Genomic DNA, 20,021 nt, shown 5'->3' on the forward strand with positions numbered 1-20,021 from the left:
TAAAGCGGCATGTGGGATTTTTCTGATGTAATTTCATGAACTTTTTGCCACGGCAGGCTACGCCCGGTCTAAACCAGCAGTATGTCACAGCCACAAAGTGGCACGTACCGATCTCAAAAATGTCTACTACTACTAATCACTATTGTACTTTTAACAGCTTGACTTGGGACAAAGGACTACTGGATACTGCCCCCTGCTGGAAGCACCGGGATGCATATTTACACCAAGAATACTTTATTATTATTTTTACAATAACGTTCAATACAACAGTGGTATGAGAGAGTAGCCATATTTATTGTGGATTACTGCCCACATTGTAAAGACCAAAATGCTATGCTATGTGTAGAGTCATAGACAGGTACCGACGAGATCGGTCCGTACCAAATCTATAAGCGGGACGTACTAAGCGACACTTTAAACTGTAATCAAATGAGAGTTTATTAAGAAAGAGGGAAGAGACAAAAGAGGGAGCACTTTCTCTTTTAATACCAGGCGCGTTTTGGGCGCGTCATGGGGCGAACCGAATCTGATAGGCGTGAAAGTGAAAGTGAAAGTGAGACGTCTCACTACACAGCAACCAGCTAGCTGCGAAAGACAATCGGTAAGTAAACCAAACCATTAATAACTCCAACTTTATAATAACTTTATAAACGCACCTCAAGTTCTTTTTACTTGTTAACGCAGAGCAAGCCAGCCAAATACAGGATTATGTCGACCCGAATAGTCATTTTAGTCGAGTGTGTCTTTACTAACCCTTTACGACACAACGATAAGTTAGCATTTGTGATAGTCTATTTAATGTCTAAATCAGGGGTGGGCAAACATTTTGATTCGTGGGCCACAATGGGTTCTAACATTTGACAAAGGGGCCGGACCAGGAGCAGATGGATGGATGGAGTGCTTTGGTAACCTCGCCTCATTGGAGGAAAAAATACACATCTTGGGATATGGAGAAAACATGTGCTTTAATTTCAAATGAAAATGAAGAGAAGCATTACAACAAAATATCTGACTTTGGAATGAGTCTTAAAACACTTAAAATCAAATGAATAAAATGTGCCTTTTAAAAAAAATTAATAACCATTTCTATTTTAAAGCACTGAAAGTTCTGTTATCCTTCAGGATATCACCATCACTCTCCTCCTGACTGTCTTTTTTCTAGTGGGAAAACACCAGAATTGCAGTGAAAATATAACATTAACAAGGTTTATTCATTTAATTTTTCAAGTTTGGCGGGCCGGATTAAAACGTTTAACGGGCCGCGTGTGGCCCCCGGGCCGTAGTTTGCCCATGCCTGGTCTAAATAGTAAGGGCTTATTTTAAACTGGTGCGCCAATGCTCCTAGAAAGTGGACATAAAATAGTTAATTATAATTCGTTTAATGTTAAGGTGGTGACAAACGCTGAACGTGTGCTTTGTCTCCCACTGTTACAGGACAATAAAGTCGCTCCAGGATCGGTCCAGCACCCTCAGTGGAGGCCAAATGAAAACCAAGGAAGTTGTTGTTTATGGAATATCCGTTTTGCTCTTTGACACCTTGCTGAGTTTAGCGTTTTTGACTGGCCTGGTTCTGCTGCAGTTCTCTGGCTGTGGTGGGCTGTCGGCCCAGTGGGCCTTTGCTGTGGTGAAATGGGCCTTTCTCCAAGGTTTCACCTGGTTCCTGACGGATGCGAATCACCTGGCTTTGCTCTCCAGGCTGGCGGCGCTCCTCTGTCTTCTTTCTCCTGTGCATGAAAGCGTGCAGCTCCTCGCGGCACCTCCCTCGGAACCGTACACGGGACCGTGGGCTGACCTGGGCAGGCTGCTCCTGGGCCCAGCAGTCTCATTAGTCTCCTGTGTAGTTTGGGAAATGGGCTTCTGCTCTAATGCGGGGGTGAAAACCAGCAGTAAACCTCTCGATTCCAGGCGTTTGCTGCTGAGGATGCTCAAGTATTTCAAACTCGACGCCCCTTACATCATCGCAGCGTTCACCTTCCTCATTTTAGTCGTCGTCTGTAAGTATTGAAAAGCCTCATTTCTTTTCAATAACACTGAGTTTTGTGAACGCCATGAGTAAAAAAAAAATGAAATAAAATGCTGATGAATTGAATGGGCCTAATGTCCCACCAGGTGAAACGCTGATTCCGCTGTATCAGGGGAAGGTGATTGACATGCTGAAAGGCGAAGCGCTCCACTCCAGTTTCTACGGTTCCATTTGGCAGCTGACACTTGTCTGTTTGGGGAGGTAATGAGGCAGCCCTCAAACTGGAAACCAGTGCTCCTCACTGATGAGTGACCTTCGTGTTTTAATGTGTCGCCAGCACTCTCTTCTCTGGCCTGCGAGGAGGCACCTTCAAGTGCACCCTGTCGCGGCTGAACAGCAGAATGAGGCATTTGCTGTTCGGCGCCCTCCTGCAGCAGGACGTGCACTTCTTTGAAAACAATGACGCAGGTGAGATGAAAATGCTTTAAAGAGACGGCGTGCCCGCTGAGGTAACAAGTTCATCCTAAAGATGGACCCAGGGTCGAGCTCAGAGGTCTCTGAACACTTGTGGTTTCTCATAGATTTTGTGCTTTACTTATTTAAAAAAATCAGGTAAGTCTCATTATTGTAAAGACGTTTTAGCCACAATTAAGAAGAGGAAACCAGGAATACAGTTTTATTTTGTTTGTGTTGACGTGTGATATTAATCTAAGGTTAATGTGTGGAGAAGGAAAACCTCTTGTTTTCTCCCCTCAGGAAGTCTTTCCTCACGCCTGCAGAGTGATGTGGACAAGATGGGCCGCACGGTGGCGCTAAACGCCAACGCCATGGTCCGCAGCTCAGTGAGAACCTGCCTCATGTTAGGCGTGATGGTGCACCTGTCCTGGGAGCTCACCCTGCTCACCTGTATAGAGATCCCCTTAATGGTCCTCGTGCAGAACAAGGACATTAAGCTGTCTACGGTGGGTGGAGATCACGTTTTTATCATAATTCAACAATATCAACCTTCTAAACGGCTGTTGTCTTTGTGCAGATCGTTAAAAAACAGATCCAGGATGGCTGCGCGGAGACCGAAAGCCTGGCTCTGCAGACCATGAAGGGGATTCAAGTGGTTCGCAGTTTCAGGGCTGAACAGCATGAAATGAGGAGGTACCGCGAGGCCCTGGCCCGGATGCAAACGCTGAGGAGACGCAAAGAACTCTACACGGTTACGTTTATAGGTTGGGGTTAAAGGTAAGCTAACGGGAGATGTTGGTGAGGTGGTGGTTTGATTTATGACGCTTATTCCCACGCCTGGGACCAGTGTTCTCCTCTGTTGGTCTTTCTGCTGTTTCAAGTTTGAACTGAACCTCCGTTCTTTCCATTAGATGCTAAATCTGGGGATAAAGATGCTCATGCTGCTCTACGCTCGCAGGCTCATCTCAACAGGGTACCTCAGCACCGGTGCTCTGCTCTCCTTTTTTCTCTACCAGAAACCCATCTTCCGAAGTTTATCCGTGAGCTGATTTCATAACTCTTGCTACTGGTTTCAACGCAATTGTTCAGAACCTTTTTGTTGCTGACGACTATTTGCTTTTATTCCAGGAGATTCTGTATAGTTTTGGGGACACCTTGTCCACTGTGGAAATCATCTCCACAGTGTTTGGTTACCTTGACAGGAGGCCACAGTGTAAGGAGGAGGGAGACTTGGCTCCGGAGAAGCTGGAGGGGAGAATAGTTTTCCAGAATGTCACCTTCTCCTACCCGTCGGCTGCTACACATCAGAAAGCTCTGAAGGTAACTGTCTGAAAAAAGGTGACGTGGAGTTCATCTGGGCTGGATTCATTGCCCCGCTGACATGTTCTCTGCAGTCCGTTTCTATGGAAATCGCAGGAGGAAAGTTGACGGCGCTGGTGGGCCCGTCTGGCAGCGGAAGACTTCCTGTCTCAGCCTTCTAAAGAGGCTGTATGAAGCCCAGGAGGGAGAGATCCTGCTGGATGGCAAACCACTGCACCATTACAAGCGGAAGTACTTGCATCAAAAGGTAGGAAGTCAAATTCTAATGCTTCCAACCAGAAAGTACATCTCCGCCATCAGGAAAGTGTCTTTTTATGCGCTCGGCTGATATTTATCCCCTTGTTTCCATTTCCTGTAAGCTGGCCTTGGTGTCCCAGGATCTGGAGTTGTTCTCTGGTTCACTGCGGTACAACATCGAGTACGGCCTGAAGGACTGCACCTTTGAGAAGGTGATTGATGCCGCCAAGAAGGCCAAGGCAGATGCTTTCCTCTCTGAACTGATGCACCAATACGACACAGGTACAAACAGCGCTCATCTCATCCCAACTGATTCATTGCTAGCTTACAGGAAACATCCTGGCGATGTGGCGCTTCGGTGAAAACCAACCAAACGTGCAGTTTTCTTTCCTTTGCAGAGGTCAGAGGATGCGGCACCCTGTCCAGTGGACTGCGGCACAGCATCGCCCTAATCAGAGCTCTGGTTCGAGACCCGCAGGTCCTCATTCTGGATGAGACCACCAGCAAAGTGGATGCTAACGTGTGGCACGCTGTAAGCAAAAGACCAGGCTGGAATGTTACTGATCTCTAATGAATGGGGTTTCATCTTGATTTTCCATAGCAGAACTCTTGGCTTACAGACACATTTGTTCTGTAGCGGTAAGTTTAAACAGTTAAACACGGTACAGCCTGTTTCCCTGCAGGACATGTGCACAGGATAATTAAGGCTCGGCACACTGGGCCGTCACAGATGAACATAGGAACAAACACCTGATGTTGACTGCTCGTTAGCAGTGCTCTAAACTCTCAATGTCACTCGAAATGGGGATTCTCTGTTTTGGATGGTAATATTTAAATCTACCTAGGACAGGGAATGTGCTTAGTTCAGTGCAAACGTCCTCTGTCCCTCTTTCCTGTCCAGCCACCTTTCTGCCTGATGTGAGGGACGCGCTCTGAACGTCTCACCTCATCTGGGTTCTGCTGATCTTCCCTTGTTCAGGTGCTGCGGGAGGTTCTGTCTGGGGGCGGCACGGTTCTCCTGGTGGCTCATAACCTGAAGTCTGTGGAGACGGCAGATCGGATCATCTTCATTGAGAACGGAGAGGTGCTGGAGGAGGGGACTCACCCTCAACTCATGGCCAAGAGAGGCCGCTACCATCATTTCCATCAAAACTGCAACATTCTACAAAGTAGAACCTCCATCTGACACTGAAGTGGACTCCTGGAGCCTCGGCCACCAGGCTCTTTGTAGAACTTTTGGACAGAACGCTCATTTTGTCTCGTTTCTTCCTACGAGGTTCGTTTTTGAACCGGCTTTCTGATAAACTTTCCAGATTAAAATAACAACAACCTGAAGAACACTGAGAAAAACACACACTCGTTGTACACCCGTGGTGCCCGGACCTCCTGGTGCCTGGAGGTGTTGCTGTTAGCCCAGTGCTTCTCAATTATTTTCTGTTACGCCCCCCCCCCCCGTGACTATAATTAGTATCATTTGTCTATGAAATTGTTATAAGTACACCTCTGCATAACATTGTATCCTTATTGATATTAAAGAAAACAAAAAAAAAAGAAATATAGACCAAAGCGGGATGATTGTTGCCAATATTCGGCACGTTTTTGCCTAAAACTCAAGTGGCTGATCAGCGTGACTGGGGTGTAATGTCTTTAAGTGACGCCTTCATTTATTTGGCTTCATGCTGTCCTGCCAACATTTTTAGACAGTAAACACACCGGTCTTTCCTCGTCTCCCACCGTAGTCGCAGTGAAGCCAAGCGCTATATATGCATCGTCATATTTCCTCGTCTTAGCTTTCAGGAGACTTTCGTTTGTCTCATTATCTCCGTCTCTCTCCGCCTTTCTTTTCATCACTGTTTAGTATTTTTTCATGCTGTCTCTTGGTGGTTTGTTCACTGCACTTCCTATCTCTTGCTCTGTGGTGTGTGCGCGCGGGTGCAATTACACTTTATTCTAGTACGGCAAAAACAATAAATAAAACATGCTCTCCGGGGTCACACGCACCCCCCCTGGCATCGCACCCCCCAGGGGGGCCCGCCCCACTATTTGAGAAGCGCTGTGTTAGCCCAACTTTACCCTCCAGCACAACAGCGCGCGAAAGAAGAAAACCTTAAAAAACGAGGCAGTCGATTTCTTTCCTCCTTTTCTTTTGTGTGTTTAAGAAACCATTAAAGTTCATGTGTGCTCAGTTTTTAAGTGCTTCGCCTTCAGTGGTTAAAAAAACAACATCAACACACGTTAAAGGTGAAGAAAAGAGTATGTAATAATAAAAAAAACCTAATAAATCTAAACTAAAATGAATACAATAAAATTCAAATTACAGACTGTGTCTCTGGATACGGAGAGATGAAGAAACAACTATACAAGAAAATGTGTGAAAGGCTGGAGGTCAGGAGAGGGGAGGCAGCTAAGATGACCCCCCCAAAATTAGACAACCTGTGACTAGAATAATGAGTAACTACAGAATTACTGACTATATGCTTTTCTGGTTATATGTTTAACCTTCAAAGAGAGTCCTGGACAGGGAGCTGGTTCCACGATATTAAGATATTAAGAGGGATATTTTATTTATTTTATTGGTTTAAACTGCACTTTTTAGTGTGTGTGTGTGTGGGGGGGGGGGGGGGGGGGGTGCTCGAACGCTGTTTACTCTGAAGGTTGCAATGGTGACGTTTGCATGGATCTACCTGCTCTCTCTTATGAGAGCCCTGGAGCAGCAGGAGGCGAGGAGGAGCCGTTTGGACCCCCGAGCGACTGAACTTTTGCGCCTGGGTTTGTGGCGCAGCGCCTGGGTTTGGCGCAGAGATGCTCCCCAGCAGGGTTCCGCTCCTTCGGCTCCTGCGGATTAATCGTGTCCCTGCCAGGAAAGTGCACGTTTCGCCACCATCGTGGACTTTTCTTCACGGTTTACCGGCGGCAAATCGGTGAGTCAAAAGCAAGAATGACAATGAGATATTTAATAGTAGGAATAATCCATAATACAATCCAGTATTTACTGAATAGTGGTCACTTAAATTTTATTAATTAGTTAAAGTTCCGCAACACACGCACAGAAATGTGCGCAAACCGCGCGCGTTAAAATCCAAAAACGTTTGGACATAAGGCACAAATTCTTTTGGCCTAGTCAGCAATAATTATTATTATTATTATTATTATTATTATATTATTATTATTATTATTATTATTATTATTATTAATTATCTGCCACTAAATGGCTGATTATTGATGATTCCTGTCTACCTGAACGTGTCCTGGGACCATCTTGTGTCTCCTCACAGGGACATTCATGGAGACTCTCCACCCACTGTTCCAGCTCTAACTAGCAGCTATGTCCGAGGGACGTCTTCAAGCCCTTTCGTCCTTCACACAGTGGGAGAAGTCTTGCAGAGGACTGTGGAACGCTTCCCTGACCGTGAGGCCTTAGTCTTTGTCGAGCAGGGAGTCCGAAAGACCTTTGAACAGTTCCAGCGAGACGTAAGTCTGTTCATCTTCATCCCCATGGTCTGACGTTTAGCTGGAACGTTCAAAATCTGGATGATTTATCAGGGAACAAACAATCCACAATAATAATATTAGTCACCAGCTCCAATCAAAGTCCTCAGATAGCTTCTTTGAGCAAAACTGAGCAATAATATTGATTTCTGTCTGCAGGTCGATTGTGTTGCAGCCGGTCTCCTGGCGATCGGGCTGACAAAGGGAGACAGGCTCTGCGTTTGGGGCCCGAACAGTTACGGATGGGTCCTGATGCAGTTTGCCACCGCCAAAGCTGGAATCATATTGGTGGGTCCATTTCAGTGTAACGCCTTCGTCAGGCGATGAAGGAATTCACCGGTCACGTCTAGTTGTACCACCAGTGACCTCACAGATCATCTAAATGAAAAAGGAAGAAGAACGGGGCCTTGAGGGACTCCTTTTAATGACAAACCTCACTGCACTGAGTGAATGTTCCTTCTATAAGGTTTAGATTTATATAACATTCGTAGAATTCACTTTATCATGCTTACATTCATCTTTACGTGATTTTTAAAACAGGTCTGTATGAATTCGGCGTTCCAAACCCAGGAGGCCGACTACGTGCTCCGGAAGGTGAGCCTTGTTCAGTCGGCTGCAGATTCGCCCACGTTTCCTGAAACCTCTGCTCACCTCGGTGCAGGTCCAGTGTAAGGCTGTGGTCTGCCCCGCGCACTTTAAAACCCACGACTACTGTGACATCCTGAGACGCATATGTCCAGAGATCGAGTCCTCCTGTCCAGGAAACATCCGGAGTTCCAGGTGAAGATCAGAAAAATGCTGCTTCCAGCAGAAGGAAGCTGTGAAATGAGCAGGACTGGATTTATTGTTGTAGTTCATTACAGTCAGCAGCATTTCCGCTGTTGACGGCTGTTTGTCCTATTTTTTCCCTTTTATATTAGTAAATTCAGCTACGGGAAATAAATCAGCAACTAGGCGACCCTGTTGAGGGGTGGATAGATGGACGGGTGGATGGACGGGTGGATGGACGGGTGAATGGACGGGTGGATGGACGGGTGGATGGACGGGTGGATGGACGGGAGGATGGACGGGAGGATGGACGGGTGGATGGACGGGTGAATGGACGGGTGGATGGACGGGTGGATGGACGGGTGGATGGACGGGTGGATGGACGGGTGGATGGACGGGTGGATGGACGGGTGGATGGACGGGTGGATGGACGGGTGGATGGACGGGTGGATGGACGGGTGGATGGACGGGTGGATGGAGGGAGCCCCAGTCAGTTCGAGCCCCAGTGGAGACAAAACATGGAAGGTGTTCTGGTTCTAGGGGAAAGTGCCTTCAGAGCACTGCTGAAGTCCCCTTGAGCAAGGTACCGAACCCACAACTGCTCATAACGGACCCTGCGACTCCTCCAGGGGTGGGCCTGCCTTCGCCCATTGTGCCCCCCCCCATCCCCCCATGACCCTGAAAGACGAGATGAGGAAAGCTTTCCAGCGTTTACAGAGTTAATGTGTCAGCTGTCGTTCACATATTTTAAATCAGCCCTGTCCAACATTCCAGCCGTTCCAGACCGGGAGCGGAGAGTTCAGCAGATGTGAAGAGAGTCAGCTGAACTCAGGAATGATTTATCAAAGGACGCGTCGCCTCTTCATAGTTGTGTGAACCTAAAAGACTCGATTCCGTTTCCCCGTCAGACTCCCGGACCTGCGCTCCGTGGTTGTCCTGGACGACCGTCCGCCGGGAATGTTCAGTTTGGAGGAGGTGATGCAGCTGGGCAGCAGCCGCCACCTGCAGCAGCTCCGGGATCAGCAGAGGAACCTGTCGTGTGACGACCCCATAAAGATCCTCTTCACTTCGGTAACCGTCGCCTGCTCCGGTTCCAGTCGGTCGGTTCTGGGACCTTCTCTCACCGTCTCCAACTGTCCTTCCCAGGGCACCACTGGCTTCCCAAAGGCCGTCACTTTGTCCCACTTTAACGTCATTAACAATTCCAATTTGTTCGGCATTAGAAATGAATATGACCGGAGGGTGAGTTCCTGTGCTGCTTTTATTCTTTGATCACCAACGATGCCTTTTATCTCATCTGCCGTCTCCGTCCCAGTCCGATGTCCGCATCGGCATCCCCGTGCCGATGTTCCACTGCTTCGCCGGCGTGCTCGCCGGGATCACCATGGCCGTGCACGGCGCCTCCCTCGTCTTCCCCTCAGCTGAGTACAAGCTCAAGGTGCTCCTAGACACCTTGCTGGATGAAAGGTAACGTTCACTAGGTGACGAAATGCACTCACTTGCTCACCAATTGTAGTAATTGATTGAAAGAAAATGGATTGTTTTTAAAATCCATCCATCTTTAACTGCCATTTATTGGCCGGGAGAAGCCGTAAAACCCAGATAACCACAGCAAACTCTGCCCCCTCATAGGTGCACCGTCCTGTTTGGGACACCCACCATATTCGTGGATATCATCAACTATCAGCACTTGAACAAATATGACCTGTCTTCAGTTTATGGAGGTGAGATCCACATCGACATGGAGGATTAAATGTTTGTCCTCTATACTAACTAACAGCCAGCATGTGTTGGAATTCTGTGTTCTGGTTGGTCTGCAGGTGCCATTGGTGGCTCTCCCTGCGCTCCAGAACTCATGAAGGATATCATATTTACATTAGGCATCAAGGAAATAAGTGTGAGTCTCTATTTTAATAACAACAATAATATTAATGTCATAGTTCAGCCAAATTGTTAGAAATTGGATCTTAAGAGAAAATTGTGCATGTAGTTCGTGTCATTCCGCATTGTCCCACTAGGGGGAGCCCGAGTATAATGTACCGGTAGTAGTAGAAGTGTCGCAATATCCACCTAAAACCATCCCAACTTTAGAGGTTCCGAACTGTACATAACAAGCAGCCATCCATATTACAACCAGTTACTATTCATACGTTTATTTATGATTTTTACACATCAAATATTGAATGGAGGTTGTAGCTGAGACCAAAGCAGAGCCAAAAGGTAGAGAGAGCAAATGTTACAATGACATTCTTTCAGAAATCAAAGGCACAGAATGCCGAGTGTTCCCCTGACTCACACTAATACATTCATCATAACTCTAAAGCAAATGATGCGATCTTTGGATCCTGCTGTGGGTGAGTCTAACTTTCTGGGTTTAAAAACATATGTACTGAAATGCGTCCTCTCGGTTTATGTGATTAGCTGCTGTATATGTTCATTTCATGCTCCATGTCATAGTCTCTGAAGTCATAAAGAACAGAGCGGGTTCTAAAGGTGGACATTCGGTGGGTTTGGTTTGGTTGCCTGGCTGCCGATCCCCTTGAGCCGCCGCTCCTCCTGCAGAAAACAGGCACAAACCAGATTAAAGGTGTCCATCTTTCCTCCAACCCTCCGACTTGTGCTCAGCGTTTTCACCCTTTCCTCTCAGAGGACACTCTTAAAACGCACTGAAACGGCCGTGCTTGTGCTCAAACTTCATGTTTACACTCAAAACACCTCTCGGCTCTCAGGCTGCTCCTGGCCGAGTCTCGTCTATGAATTTGGATTTTGGGCATCGGAACATTTTCAAAAAAAAACAAAACAAAAAACAAAGCCTGAAATCCATGAATCTCACAGGTAAAAGAATTAGGCCTATAAACTAACGTCTAGAATCCAATAGGGGTCACCAGCAGGCTGAAGGAGCAGGCTGAGGGAGCAGCTTTGAGCACAGACGTGAGCGCTTCTGTGACGCGAACCTCTGGGTTTGGTGACAGAGACCCCAGCAGCGGTGCGTTCAGTGGCGCGTGGACTTCCTGGGTTTCTTTGGCTTGGTCTTGCAGATTCCGAAGGCGGCGCTGTCTCTGACTTGTTTTCCTTTCTGATGAGGTGGAGAAGCGCACGTGGCGTCGGGGCGGTTACGGGTGGAGTCCATCCACCTGCGGGAGTCAAGGGGACATTTTTTTAGTGTGGGGATTCGGTGTTTGACAGTGTGACGAGTGAAATCATGATAACACAGGCAGTTTCTAGCCAGTCCTGTCCAATATTGAACCCCCCCCCCCATAACAAATTTCTTGTTGGCTCTCATCAGTGCCGCTCTAAATAGGATCTTTCTAGACCCTTTACAGACCCTGATTGTGGTGATGTTTTGCCTCAGCAGCCATTGTAGCGTGGGTTTTCAGTGTATTTTCCAGTAACTCTTACCTGCGCAGTGGGGCCAGCTGGCAGGTGCAGCTCCAGGGGTTGTTGGACAGCGTGAGGTTGGTGATGGTGCCAAACTCCAGGCTTTTCGGTAGGGCCCGCAGCTTGTTGTTTTCCAGGTGCAGCGACTTTACCGCCGTCACGCCAGTGAAGGCACCATCAGAGAACTGAAAACATGGAGTCACGCGCGGAAATTTGGTTTATTTACCTCAGCAGTGGCACCTAGCGACCATGTGACACGCTAGCCATAGCATCAGATGACAAACATCCAAGGAAATCTTTCCAGCGGCATGAAAGCCTTCTCTCAGCCTCCTTCGTCACCAACATTTAAGCAAACACTGACCCTCTTTTTACCCCCCTCTCCTTTAAATGCATCTGCGAGGGTGCTAAAAGCTTCAGAGAGGTGCTAGATGAACTGTCCGACGTCACGTCCAGCTCTGTCCCCTCCAGGTGGGAAGAACATGCCACATCAGAGGGCTTGAAGGGAGAGTCTCAGGGACATGAAGCCATTTGGAAATTTCCACTGAAGAGGACGACAAATACCGAAGTCGAAGCAAAGGAAGGTGGATGACTTCCAGCGAGGCCGGGGTGTTTTCAGCCTGTCGTCCGCCTCTCGGGGGCCACTCCTCTGCCAGGAAGGATCGCAAAAGACCCAATTGTCCATTCAACCGGGGCGATGGCAAGCTAAAAATACTCTTCTTCATGCACAGTGGAACACCCTGCCTCTATACTAACTAACAGCCAGCATGTGTTGGAATTCTGTGTTCTGGTTGGTCTGCAGGTGCCATTGGTGGCTCTCCCTGCGCTCCAGAACTCATGAAGGATATCATATTTACATTAGGCATCAAGGAAATAAGTGTGAGTCTCTATTTTAATAACAACAATAATATTAATGTCATAGTTCAGCCAAATTGTTAGAAATTGGATCTTAGAGAAAATTGTGCATGTAGTTCGTGTCATTCCGCATTGTCCCACTAGGGGGAGCCCGAGTATAATGTACCGGTAGTAGTAGAAGTGTCGCAATATCCACCTAAAACCCATCCCAACTTTAGAGGTTCCGAACTGTACATAACAAGCAGCCATCCATATTACAACCAGTTACTATTCATACGTTTATTTATGATTTTTACACATCAAATATTGAATGGAGGTTGTAGCTGAGACCAAAGCAGAGCCAAAAGGTAGAGAGAGCAAATGTTACAATGACATTCTTTCAGAAATCAAAGGCACAGAATGCCGAGTGTTCCCCTGACTCGCACTAATACATTCATCATAACTCTAAAGCAAATGATGCGATCTTTGGATCCTGCTGTGGGTGAGTCTAACTTTCTGGGTTTAAAAACATATGTACTGAAATGCGTCCTCTCGGTTTATGTGATTAGCTGCTGTATATGTTCATTTCATGCTCCATGTCATAGTCTTTGAAGTCATAAAGAACAGAGCGGGTTCTAAAGGTGGACATTCGGTGGGTTTGGTTTGGTTGCCTGGCTGCCGATCCCCTTGAGCCGCCGCTCCTCCTGCAGAAAACAGGCACAAACCAGATTAAAGGTGTCCGTCTTTCCTCCAACCCTCCGACTTGTGCTCAGCGTTTTCACCCTTTCCTCTCAGAGGACACTCTTAAAACGCACTGAAACGGCCGTGCTTGTGCTCAAACTTCATGTTTACACTCAAAACACCTCTCGGCTCTCAGGCTGCTCCTGGCCGAGTCTCGTCTATGAATTTGGATTTTGGGCATCGGAACATTTTCAAAAAAAAACAAAACAAAAACAAAGCCTGAAATCCACGAATCTCACAGGTAAAAGAATTAGGCCTATAAACTAACGTCTAGAATCCAATAGGGGTCACCAGCAGGCTGAAGGAGCAGGCTGAGGGAGCAGCTTTGAGCACAGACGTGAGCGCTTCTGTGACGCGAACCTCTGGGTTTGGTGACAGAGACCCCAGCAGCGGTGCGTTCAGTGGCGCGTGGACTTCCTGGGTTTCTTTGGCTTGGTCTTGCAGATTCCGAAGGCGGCGCTGTCTCTGACTTGTTTTCCTTTCTGATGAGGTGGAGAAGCGCACGTGGCGTCGGGGCGGTTACGGGTGGAGTCCATCCACCTGCGGGAGTCAAGGGGACATTTTTTTAGCGTGGGGATTCGGTGTTTGACAGTGTGACGAGTGAAATCATGATAACACAGGCAGTTTCTAACCAGTCCTGTCCAATATTGAACCCCCCCCCCCCCATACCAAATTTCTTGTTGGCTCTCATCAGTGCCGCTCTAAATAGGATCTTTCTAGACCCTTTACAGACCCTGATTGTGGTGATGTTTTGCCTCAGCAGCCATTGTAGCGAGGGTTTTCAGTGTATTTTCCAGTAACTCTTACCTGCGCAGTGGGGCCAGCTGGCAGGTGCAGCCCCAGGGGTTGTTGGACAGCGTGAGGTTGGTGATGGTGCCAAACTCCAGGCTTTTCGGTAGGGCCCGCAGCTTGTTGTTTTCCAGGTGCAGCGACTTTACCGCCGTCACGCCAGTGAAGGCACCATCAGAGAACTGGAAAACATCGCAGTCACGCGCGGAAATTTGGTTTATTTACCTCAGCAGTGGCACCTAGCGACCATGTGACACGCTAGCCATAGCATCAGATGACAAACATCCAAGGAAATCTTTCCAGCGGCATGAAAGCCTTCTCTCAGCCTCCTTCGTCACCAACATTTAAGCAAACACTGACCCTCTTTTTACCCCCCTCTCCTTTAAATGCATCTGCGAGGGTGCTAAAAGCTTCAGAGAGGTGCTAGATGAACTGTCCGACGTCACGTCCAGCTCTGTCCCCTCCAGGTGGGAAGAACATGCCACATCAGAGGGCTTGAAGGGAGAGTCTCAGGGACATGAAGCCATTTGGAAATTTCCACTGAAGAGGACGACAAATACCGAAGTCGAAGCAAAGGAAGGTGGATGACTTCCAGCGAGGCCGGGGTGTTTTCAGCCTGTCGTCCGCCTCTCGGGGGCCACTCCTCTGCCAGGAAGGATCGCAAAAGACCCAATTGTCCATTCAACCGGGGCGATGGCAAGCTAAAAATACTCTTCTTCATGCACAGTGGAACACCCTGCCTCTATTTACCTGTCTCCTAACCCCTCCTGACCTGTTTACAAGACTCTCCCAGTGAAAGTAGAAAACACACTTAACTGAAAATAACACTTGTGGAATAATTAGACTCAGACATGCTTGGCCAAGGTCTTGTAAACAAAAACATGCTAAAAATACCCACATTTGGCTGGAAAAAGTTTTAATCTCCCCCCACCTCCACTGCCGCCTGCTGCTTCCACCTGGCTCTCGTGCAGCGCCAGCGTGAGAAGGCTGGGGGGGGGGCAGATACTGAATTGACCACACATAAGAGGCGTTAATGAATGTAGCATGGTTTAGAAAATACCCATCTTTGACATTTAAAACAGCTAAAACAACAAAGTGGATGTAGATGTGGGAGAAGCGCGCCATATTGGACAGGCCTTCATATGGGGGGGGGGGGGGGGGGGGGGGGGGGGGTGGGGGGGGGGGGGGGGGGGTGTTGACAGTGTTGTGTATGCACCAATGAAAATTGGTTGCGAGGACTCTGCCAGACCAAAACATCTGCATATTGAGGCAGGCTCAGTACAGAGCACATTTCATGATGTACCCGTGGGGATTATTTTACCCCGATTATATACACAGAAAAAAATCACCAGCTTCCTGTCAAAACCTGTAAACTCCACGTGCCTCGTAAATACATGGGGGAACCACTGGCTCACCTTCTCCAGGCCCATGTTGTCCAGGTGAAGTTTCTCCATGTAGCGACCAAAGCTCTGGAAGGCATTGTCAGGGATGGTCCTCATGGGGTTCCTCCCCAGCGTGAGCTCTTCCACCACTCGCAGTTTGCTCATGGCCACGCCGGGGTAGGTCGACATCTTGTTCCTGTCCAGGTGCAGCACCGCCAGGTTCTCCACGTCGTCCAGAGAGCCCGGGTGAAGAGTGGTCAGCTCATTTCCACTCATGTGCAACCAGCGCAAGTCTTTGGCCCCCGCGAAGGTTCCCGGTCGCAGCTCCCGCAGCCTGTTGTCATTAAGCTGCAGAATAAAGAGGTTGACCATCGGGGAGAAGATCCCCTTGGTCAGTTCAGTAATCTGGTTCCCGTCTAGATGGAGGTAGGTGAGCTCTGTCAGGTCGTCGAAGGCGCCAGGCTTGATGCTGCTGATCTTGTTGTCGGACAGGTAGAGGTAGACGAGCTTCTTCAGCCCCTTGAACGCCTGGGAGTTGATCTCACGGAGCTGACAGTGCTGCATGTGCAGAGAGACCAGTCCCTTGCTTTCTCCAAAGGCCCCCGTCGGTATGCTGCCCAGGTCGTTCCTCTGCAGGTTCAGTAAGCGGGTGGCGTCCGACACCCGCGGAATCTTCTTCAGCCCCACGCCGTCGCAGATGACGTGCTGGAGGTCGCCGTGGCAGTGGCACAGGCTGGGACACTGGCCCGGGCTGCCCTGCGCCGTGGGGCCCGAGACCAGGAGGCAGGTCCCCAGCAACAACCAGCTCCCACAACGCATGCTGAGGAGCTGCACTGGAAGGGAAAAGGCAGAAAAATCCGGTTAAAAAGCAGAGGCGAGCTCTGGGGGAGGCAGAAAGGATGATGCGCTTGTGTGGGGAAGGAACGGTGAGAGAGTGTGTGAAAAGGTGAGCGAGCGCAAAGGTGGGCAGCACACACGGCTCCATTTATAACGTTCACTGGGGGATGGGGGGGGGGGGGGGGGTGGCTGTTCGAATGAGAGGGTCGCAAGGGGAAGTCAAGTGTCTGTGAGAATTTAACCCTGAGTGAGCAGGAGGACGATGTGGAAGCCCCCGACTCTGCCAGACAGATTGTCACTTTACAAACATGTAAACTTAATGTAAAGAAGACTTCCTGCCGACCCGAATGAAACCCGTGACGGAAGATGCGTTCCCTCTTTTTTTACGTGAGCAGGTGAACGCTGGCCCGGCGCCAAGGTCGATCCCGCACGCTCACGGACGCCCGTGTTGTTTTTCAGTGCACGCTGGAAAAATGTAGCCATTCGTCTGTAGCCGTTTTATAACCCATAATAGTCTCCAGATGGTTGGCAGGTGCTGTTTCGTGTCAAAACAATTGCTAAAGATACTTAAATACCACTTTAAATTCTCGTGCGTTCTTTCTTTTGGAATGCAGTGAGGAATCTGTGCGACAATTATGGCTAGCGGAGTTATTTTTGCAGGGCAAAGGCATGTTTGTAGGTGTTCATTCCACCTGTTTTTAATAATAAAAGGGAAGATTTGGGGATAATGTGCAGCAGGAATTTGCCGAATGGCCCAGAACAGTGAATAGTTTGGCTCCAGGTGCTGGGGCCCACCCAAGATAACTGGAATCTAGAGTTTACTCAACAAATCTAACATTTTATTGGGAATACTGCCTCCTCCCAGGGTTTCCAGCCCACCGCTTCTGTGCTCATGAGGTTGTGTTTGTATGATTGATTGACAGATTGGATATGGCTGCACAGAGCTCAGCCCGTGTGCCTTCAGCAACCACCCTAAAGACAGCCAGGAGAGGAGGACCCAGACCGTTGGCTATATTCTGCCTCACACAGAGGTGCTTCACACTCAACATGTTACACCTCTGGCTCGCTTTACTTTAAATATAATACGCAACAAAACACTTCTTTCCGCTTTAAACTATCCAATTTAACTGTGATTGTGTGGATTCATTCAGGTTAATTGAAAATGACTCATTGATATTTCGGAATGTTGACTTGAAAAGGACGTTTATTTTACATAAGATGGGGTTTTTTGGTGTTCGCATGCGAGTGTCCTCCACTGTAAAAAGTGCTGGATTGAAGCCACTACACACAGCTCTTGGTGTTAAACAAATGAACTTGTATTTCCTTTCATCAATATTTAAGGAGAGGATAAAGAAATTGAATATCCGAGGGGAGTAAAACCACTGCAAAATAGGAAAAAACAACAAGAGTTTGCCTGTTTGAAAAATAAACATTGATCAGGTTTAGCTAATAAATCCTGAGGATTTGTCTCCAGGTCTGATTACAGATTCTTTTGTGTTGAACAGTAGAAACATTTGCTCTAATATAAGCAAATCTTCTCGTTGCTGTTCCGCAGGCAAAAATCGTCAACCCTTCAACAGGAGAGGTGGCGCCGCTCGGGGAGACGGGCGACATCATGGTCAGAGGTTACTGTGTGATGCAGGGCTACTGGGGGGACGAGGACAAAGCTGAAGAGAGCATCAGTGAGGACGGCTGGTACAGAACCGGGTGAGGGGCCCAAATACTCTCGTTTACAGAGGAAAATACAGTTAATCTAAGGATGCAGATACAGACGGTTTCGGGTTTTTTTGTAGAGATAGAGGCAGCTTGGATGCGTACGGCTACCTGCAGATCAAGGGCAGAGTCAAAGACCTGATCATCAGAGGCGGAGAGAACATTTACCCCGCAGAAATCGAAAAAACTCTACACACACACCCCAAAGTCAAGGAGGCACAGGTGAGCTCAGGTTACACCAGGAGGCTTCCAGGCGTTTGCTCGTGGAATTGAAGGTGTTGTTTGTTTTTGTCAGGTGGTTGGAGTGGAGGACTTTCGCATGGGTGAAGAGATCTGCGCCTTCATCAAACTGGGGGACGGACAGGACAGCGCTGTCCAAGAAATCAGAGACTACTGCAGGGGGAAGGTGAGGCCGGAACCTCTCATCACCTCTCCTTCTGTCGCACGCGCTCACTGGCTGCCGCTCTCCTGCTTTCAGATCGCTAGCTACAAAATTCCTCGCTACGTCCTCTTTGTCAACCGTTTCCCCATCTCGTCTTCAGGGAAGGTAAGTTCATGAACCTGCCCGGCTGAGCTCAGTTCCCCCTCTGGTGAATGCACGTCATTGTTGCTATTAAGATTAACGGAGCAGATCTGTGACAAATGAGTCCACCAACCAGCTTCTGGGTCTCGCCTTTCTCTCCTGGGATTTGTTTGAGACGAGGCCGGTGTGAACAGAGCCGTCCCAAACGCTCTCAGACAGGAGGGAAAAATGGGGCTATTAGCCGGTCTGCACGCACACGGGGTTCTGTTAGCCGAACCCAGGAGGGCAGCAGACCTCACGCAAAAAAAAAAAAAAAAGAGGAAAAAAAAGTCCAGTGTAAATCCAGCGCCCCCAATCCGAGATTCCAAAGAGTTTATTTCACCACAATAATCTGCTCAGTATTCGCAGTTCCAGGGATTCGAAACATCAACACAGTGGCCACATCTGAAAGTCTAAACCATCCGTCCAACTGGACCCTGATGGAGGCCCAGTGGCCCTGCAGGAACAGTCTGAACTAACTAGGGAGGAGGTCAACATCTGGACCGATGTGATATGTCTGTTAATCATTAAACACAAAGCTACAGTTGCTCTTAGCTAAATAAGGACAGGTGGAGGAGGATGGAGCAAACTACATCTATAACATTCTACCACCATGGGAAGAGATTAAATGAAAGAAAAACAGTTGCTTGCATCAGTAAGTGTTTAAACAGTGAGTAGAATTTGCTGTCAGTACATCAGAATCTGGTTCTTTAAGGACCATATTGGAAGTACCCAGGAACTGTGGTTTCTTGCTCAATCACAATCAGATTTAAAGATGGTTTTGGGATAGTTAGGATAAAGTTATGACGATGAAGGCTGGTTTTGTATTTAGTTTAAATAACTTTTGATTACCCAGCTAAAACCCACTGAGATCAGGACCTCTGTCACACGGTGACCTGGCCAAGAGGTCGGCAGCTCATGTTATAGGAAGCGTTGCAAGAAAGTGATCGTACAGGTTGAAGCATACAATTTCAAAGATGAATGTTGGTGTTCAATAAGAATAAAAGAGAATTTCAAACCCTTTTTTCCCCCCTTTCTCAGGTCCTGAAGTCTGAGCTCCGCAAACAGGCTGAGAAGATGCTGGGAACGAAGAAGCCTTAAGATTTAAGCACATTTCTGATGCCTTTGCACAGTAAAACTCCTGGGTTGTGCTCTGATATTTTAGATGTTTCATGTCTACAATTTATAGAATGAAAATAGTTATAGACCCCTAGATTTTAATTCAAATTCAGGATCTAAAATAATGATAAGGTGATGGAAGAGGATTAGAAAAATAGTTATTAACAGAATTCAGTTTTCCTGATACCTTCTATAACCGGCTCAGCCTCTTGCATAAGCTCCAACAACACATAACTTTGAAAGTCCAACGTGAAAACAAATGCTTTTGTAACAACGTCAACTCGTAATAAAACTCTGTTCCCAGGCTTGGGCGTTTTCGCTTTTTACGGGAAGAAAATGAGGTATTTTTATTGATCTCTGTGGCCGTGGCAGCGCTTGGACGCTCATTCAGAAACACACCCACAGAATGAACATAAGAATGTTTTGAGTGAGAGAA

General features: G+C 47.8%; 3 protein-coding genes across 5 annotated transcripts; 2 read left to right on the forward strand and 1 right to left on the reverse strand.

Annotated features, from left to right (window-relative positions):
- Positions 1–488: 488 nt before the first annotated feature.
- LOC130525145 (antigen peptide transporter 2-like) lies at positions 489–6,169 on the forward strand. The gene is given in 15 exon segments (XM_057031689.1): positions 489–601; positions 1,435–1,994; positions 2,110–2,224; positions 2,301–2,431; positions 2,720–2,925; positions 2,997–3,183; positions 3,267–3,277; positions 3,331–3,459; positions 3,548–3,739; positions 3,814–3,874; positions 3,877–3,986; positions 4,099–4,258; positions 4,375–4,508; positions 4,956–5,377; positions 6,028–6,169. Coding segments are annotated over 13 exon segments (2,154 nt in total). The 5' UTR covers positions 489–601; positions 1,435–1,483; the 3' UTR covers positions 5,163–5,377; positions 6,028–6,169.
- Positions 6,170–6,586: 417 nt separating this feature from the next.
- Positions 6,587–19,891, forward strand: LOC130525046 (medium-chain acyl-CoA ligase ACSF2, mitochondrial-like). The gene is made up of 16 exons (XM_057031682.1): positions 6,587–6,897; positions 7,252–7,447; positions 7,625–7,753; positions 8,006–8,059; positions 8,127–8,245; positions 9,142–9,304; positions 9,380–9,475; positions 9,549–9,700; positions 9,866–9,957; positions 10,054–10,130; positions 17,115–17,222; positions 17,747–17,898; positions 17,985–18,126; positions 18,200–18,310; positions 18,383–18,451; positions 19,508–19,891. The coding sequence occupies exons 1-16, from the start codon at positions 6,779–6,781 to the stop codon at positions 19,565–19,567; spliced, it is 1,839 nt and encodes a 612-aa protein (XP_056887662.1). The 5' UTR covers positions 6,587–6,778; the 3' UTR covers positions 19,568–19,891.
- On the reverse strand, positions 10,371–16,330 carry chad (chondroadherin). Of its 3 annotated transcripts, none has more exons than XM_057031685.1 (4): positions 15,388–16,330; positions 11,633–11,796; positions 11,188–11,367; positions 10,371–10,789 (listed from the first exon to the last, which is right to left on the reverse strand). In XM_057031685.1, the coding sequence occupies exons 1-3, from the start codon at positions 16,171–16,173 to the stop codon at positions 11,226–11,228; spliced, it is 1,092 nt and encodes a 363-aa protein (XP_056887665.1). In that variant the 5' UTR covers positions 16,174–16,330; the 3' UTR covers positions 10,371–10,789; positions 11,188–11,225. The 3 variants fall into 3 exon arrangements, with proteins under 3 accessions (XP_056887665.1, XP_056887664.1, XP_056887663.1); XM_057031684.1 differs by lacking the exons at positions 10,371–10,789; positions 11,188–11,367; positions 11,633–11,796 and adding exons at positions 12,728–13,146; positions 13,544–13,723; positions 13,991–14,154 and having other exon boundaries at positions 15,388–16,328; XM_057031683.1 differs by lacking the exons at positions 10,371–10,789; positions 11,188–11,367; positions 11,633–11,796 and adding exons at positions 12,728–13,723; positions 13,991–14,154 and having other exon boundaries at positions 15,388–16,328.
- Positions 19,892–20,021: the final 130 nt, after the last annotated feature.

This window comes from Takifugu flavidus, chromosome 1 (assembly GCF_003711565.1).
Source record: "Takifugu flavidus isolate HTHZ2018 chromosome 1, ASM371156v2, whole genome shotgun sequence".
NCBI classification, from domain to species: Eukaryota; Metazoa; Chordata; class Actinopteri; order Tetraodontiformes; family Tetraodontidae; genus Takifugu; species Takifugu flavidus.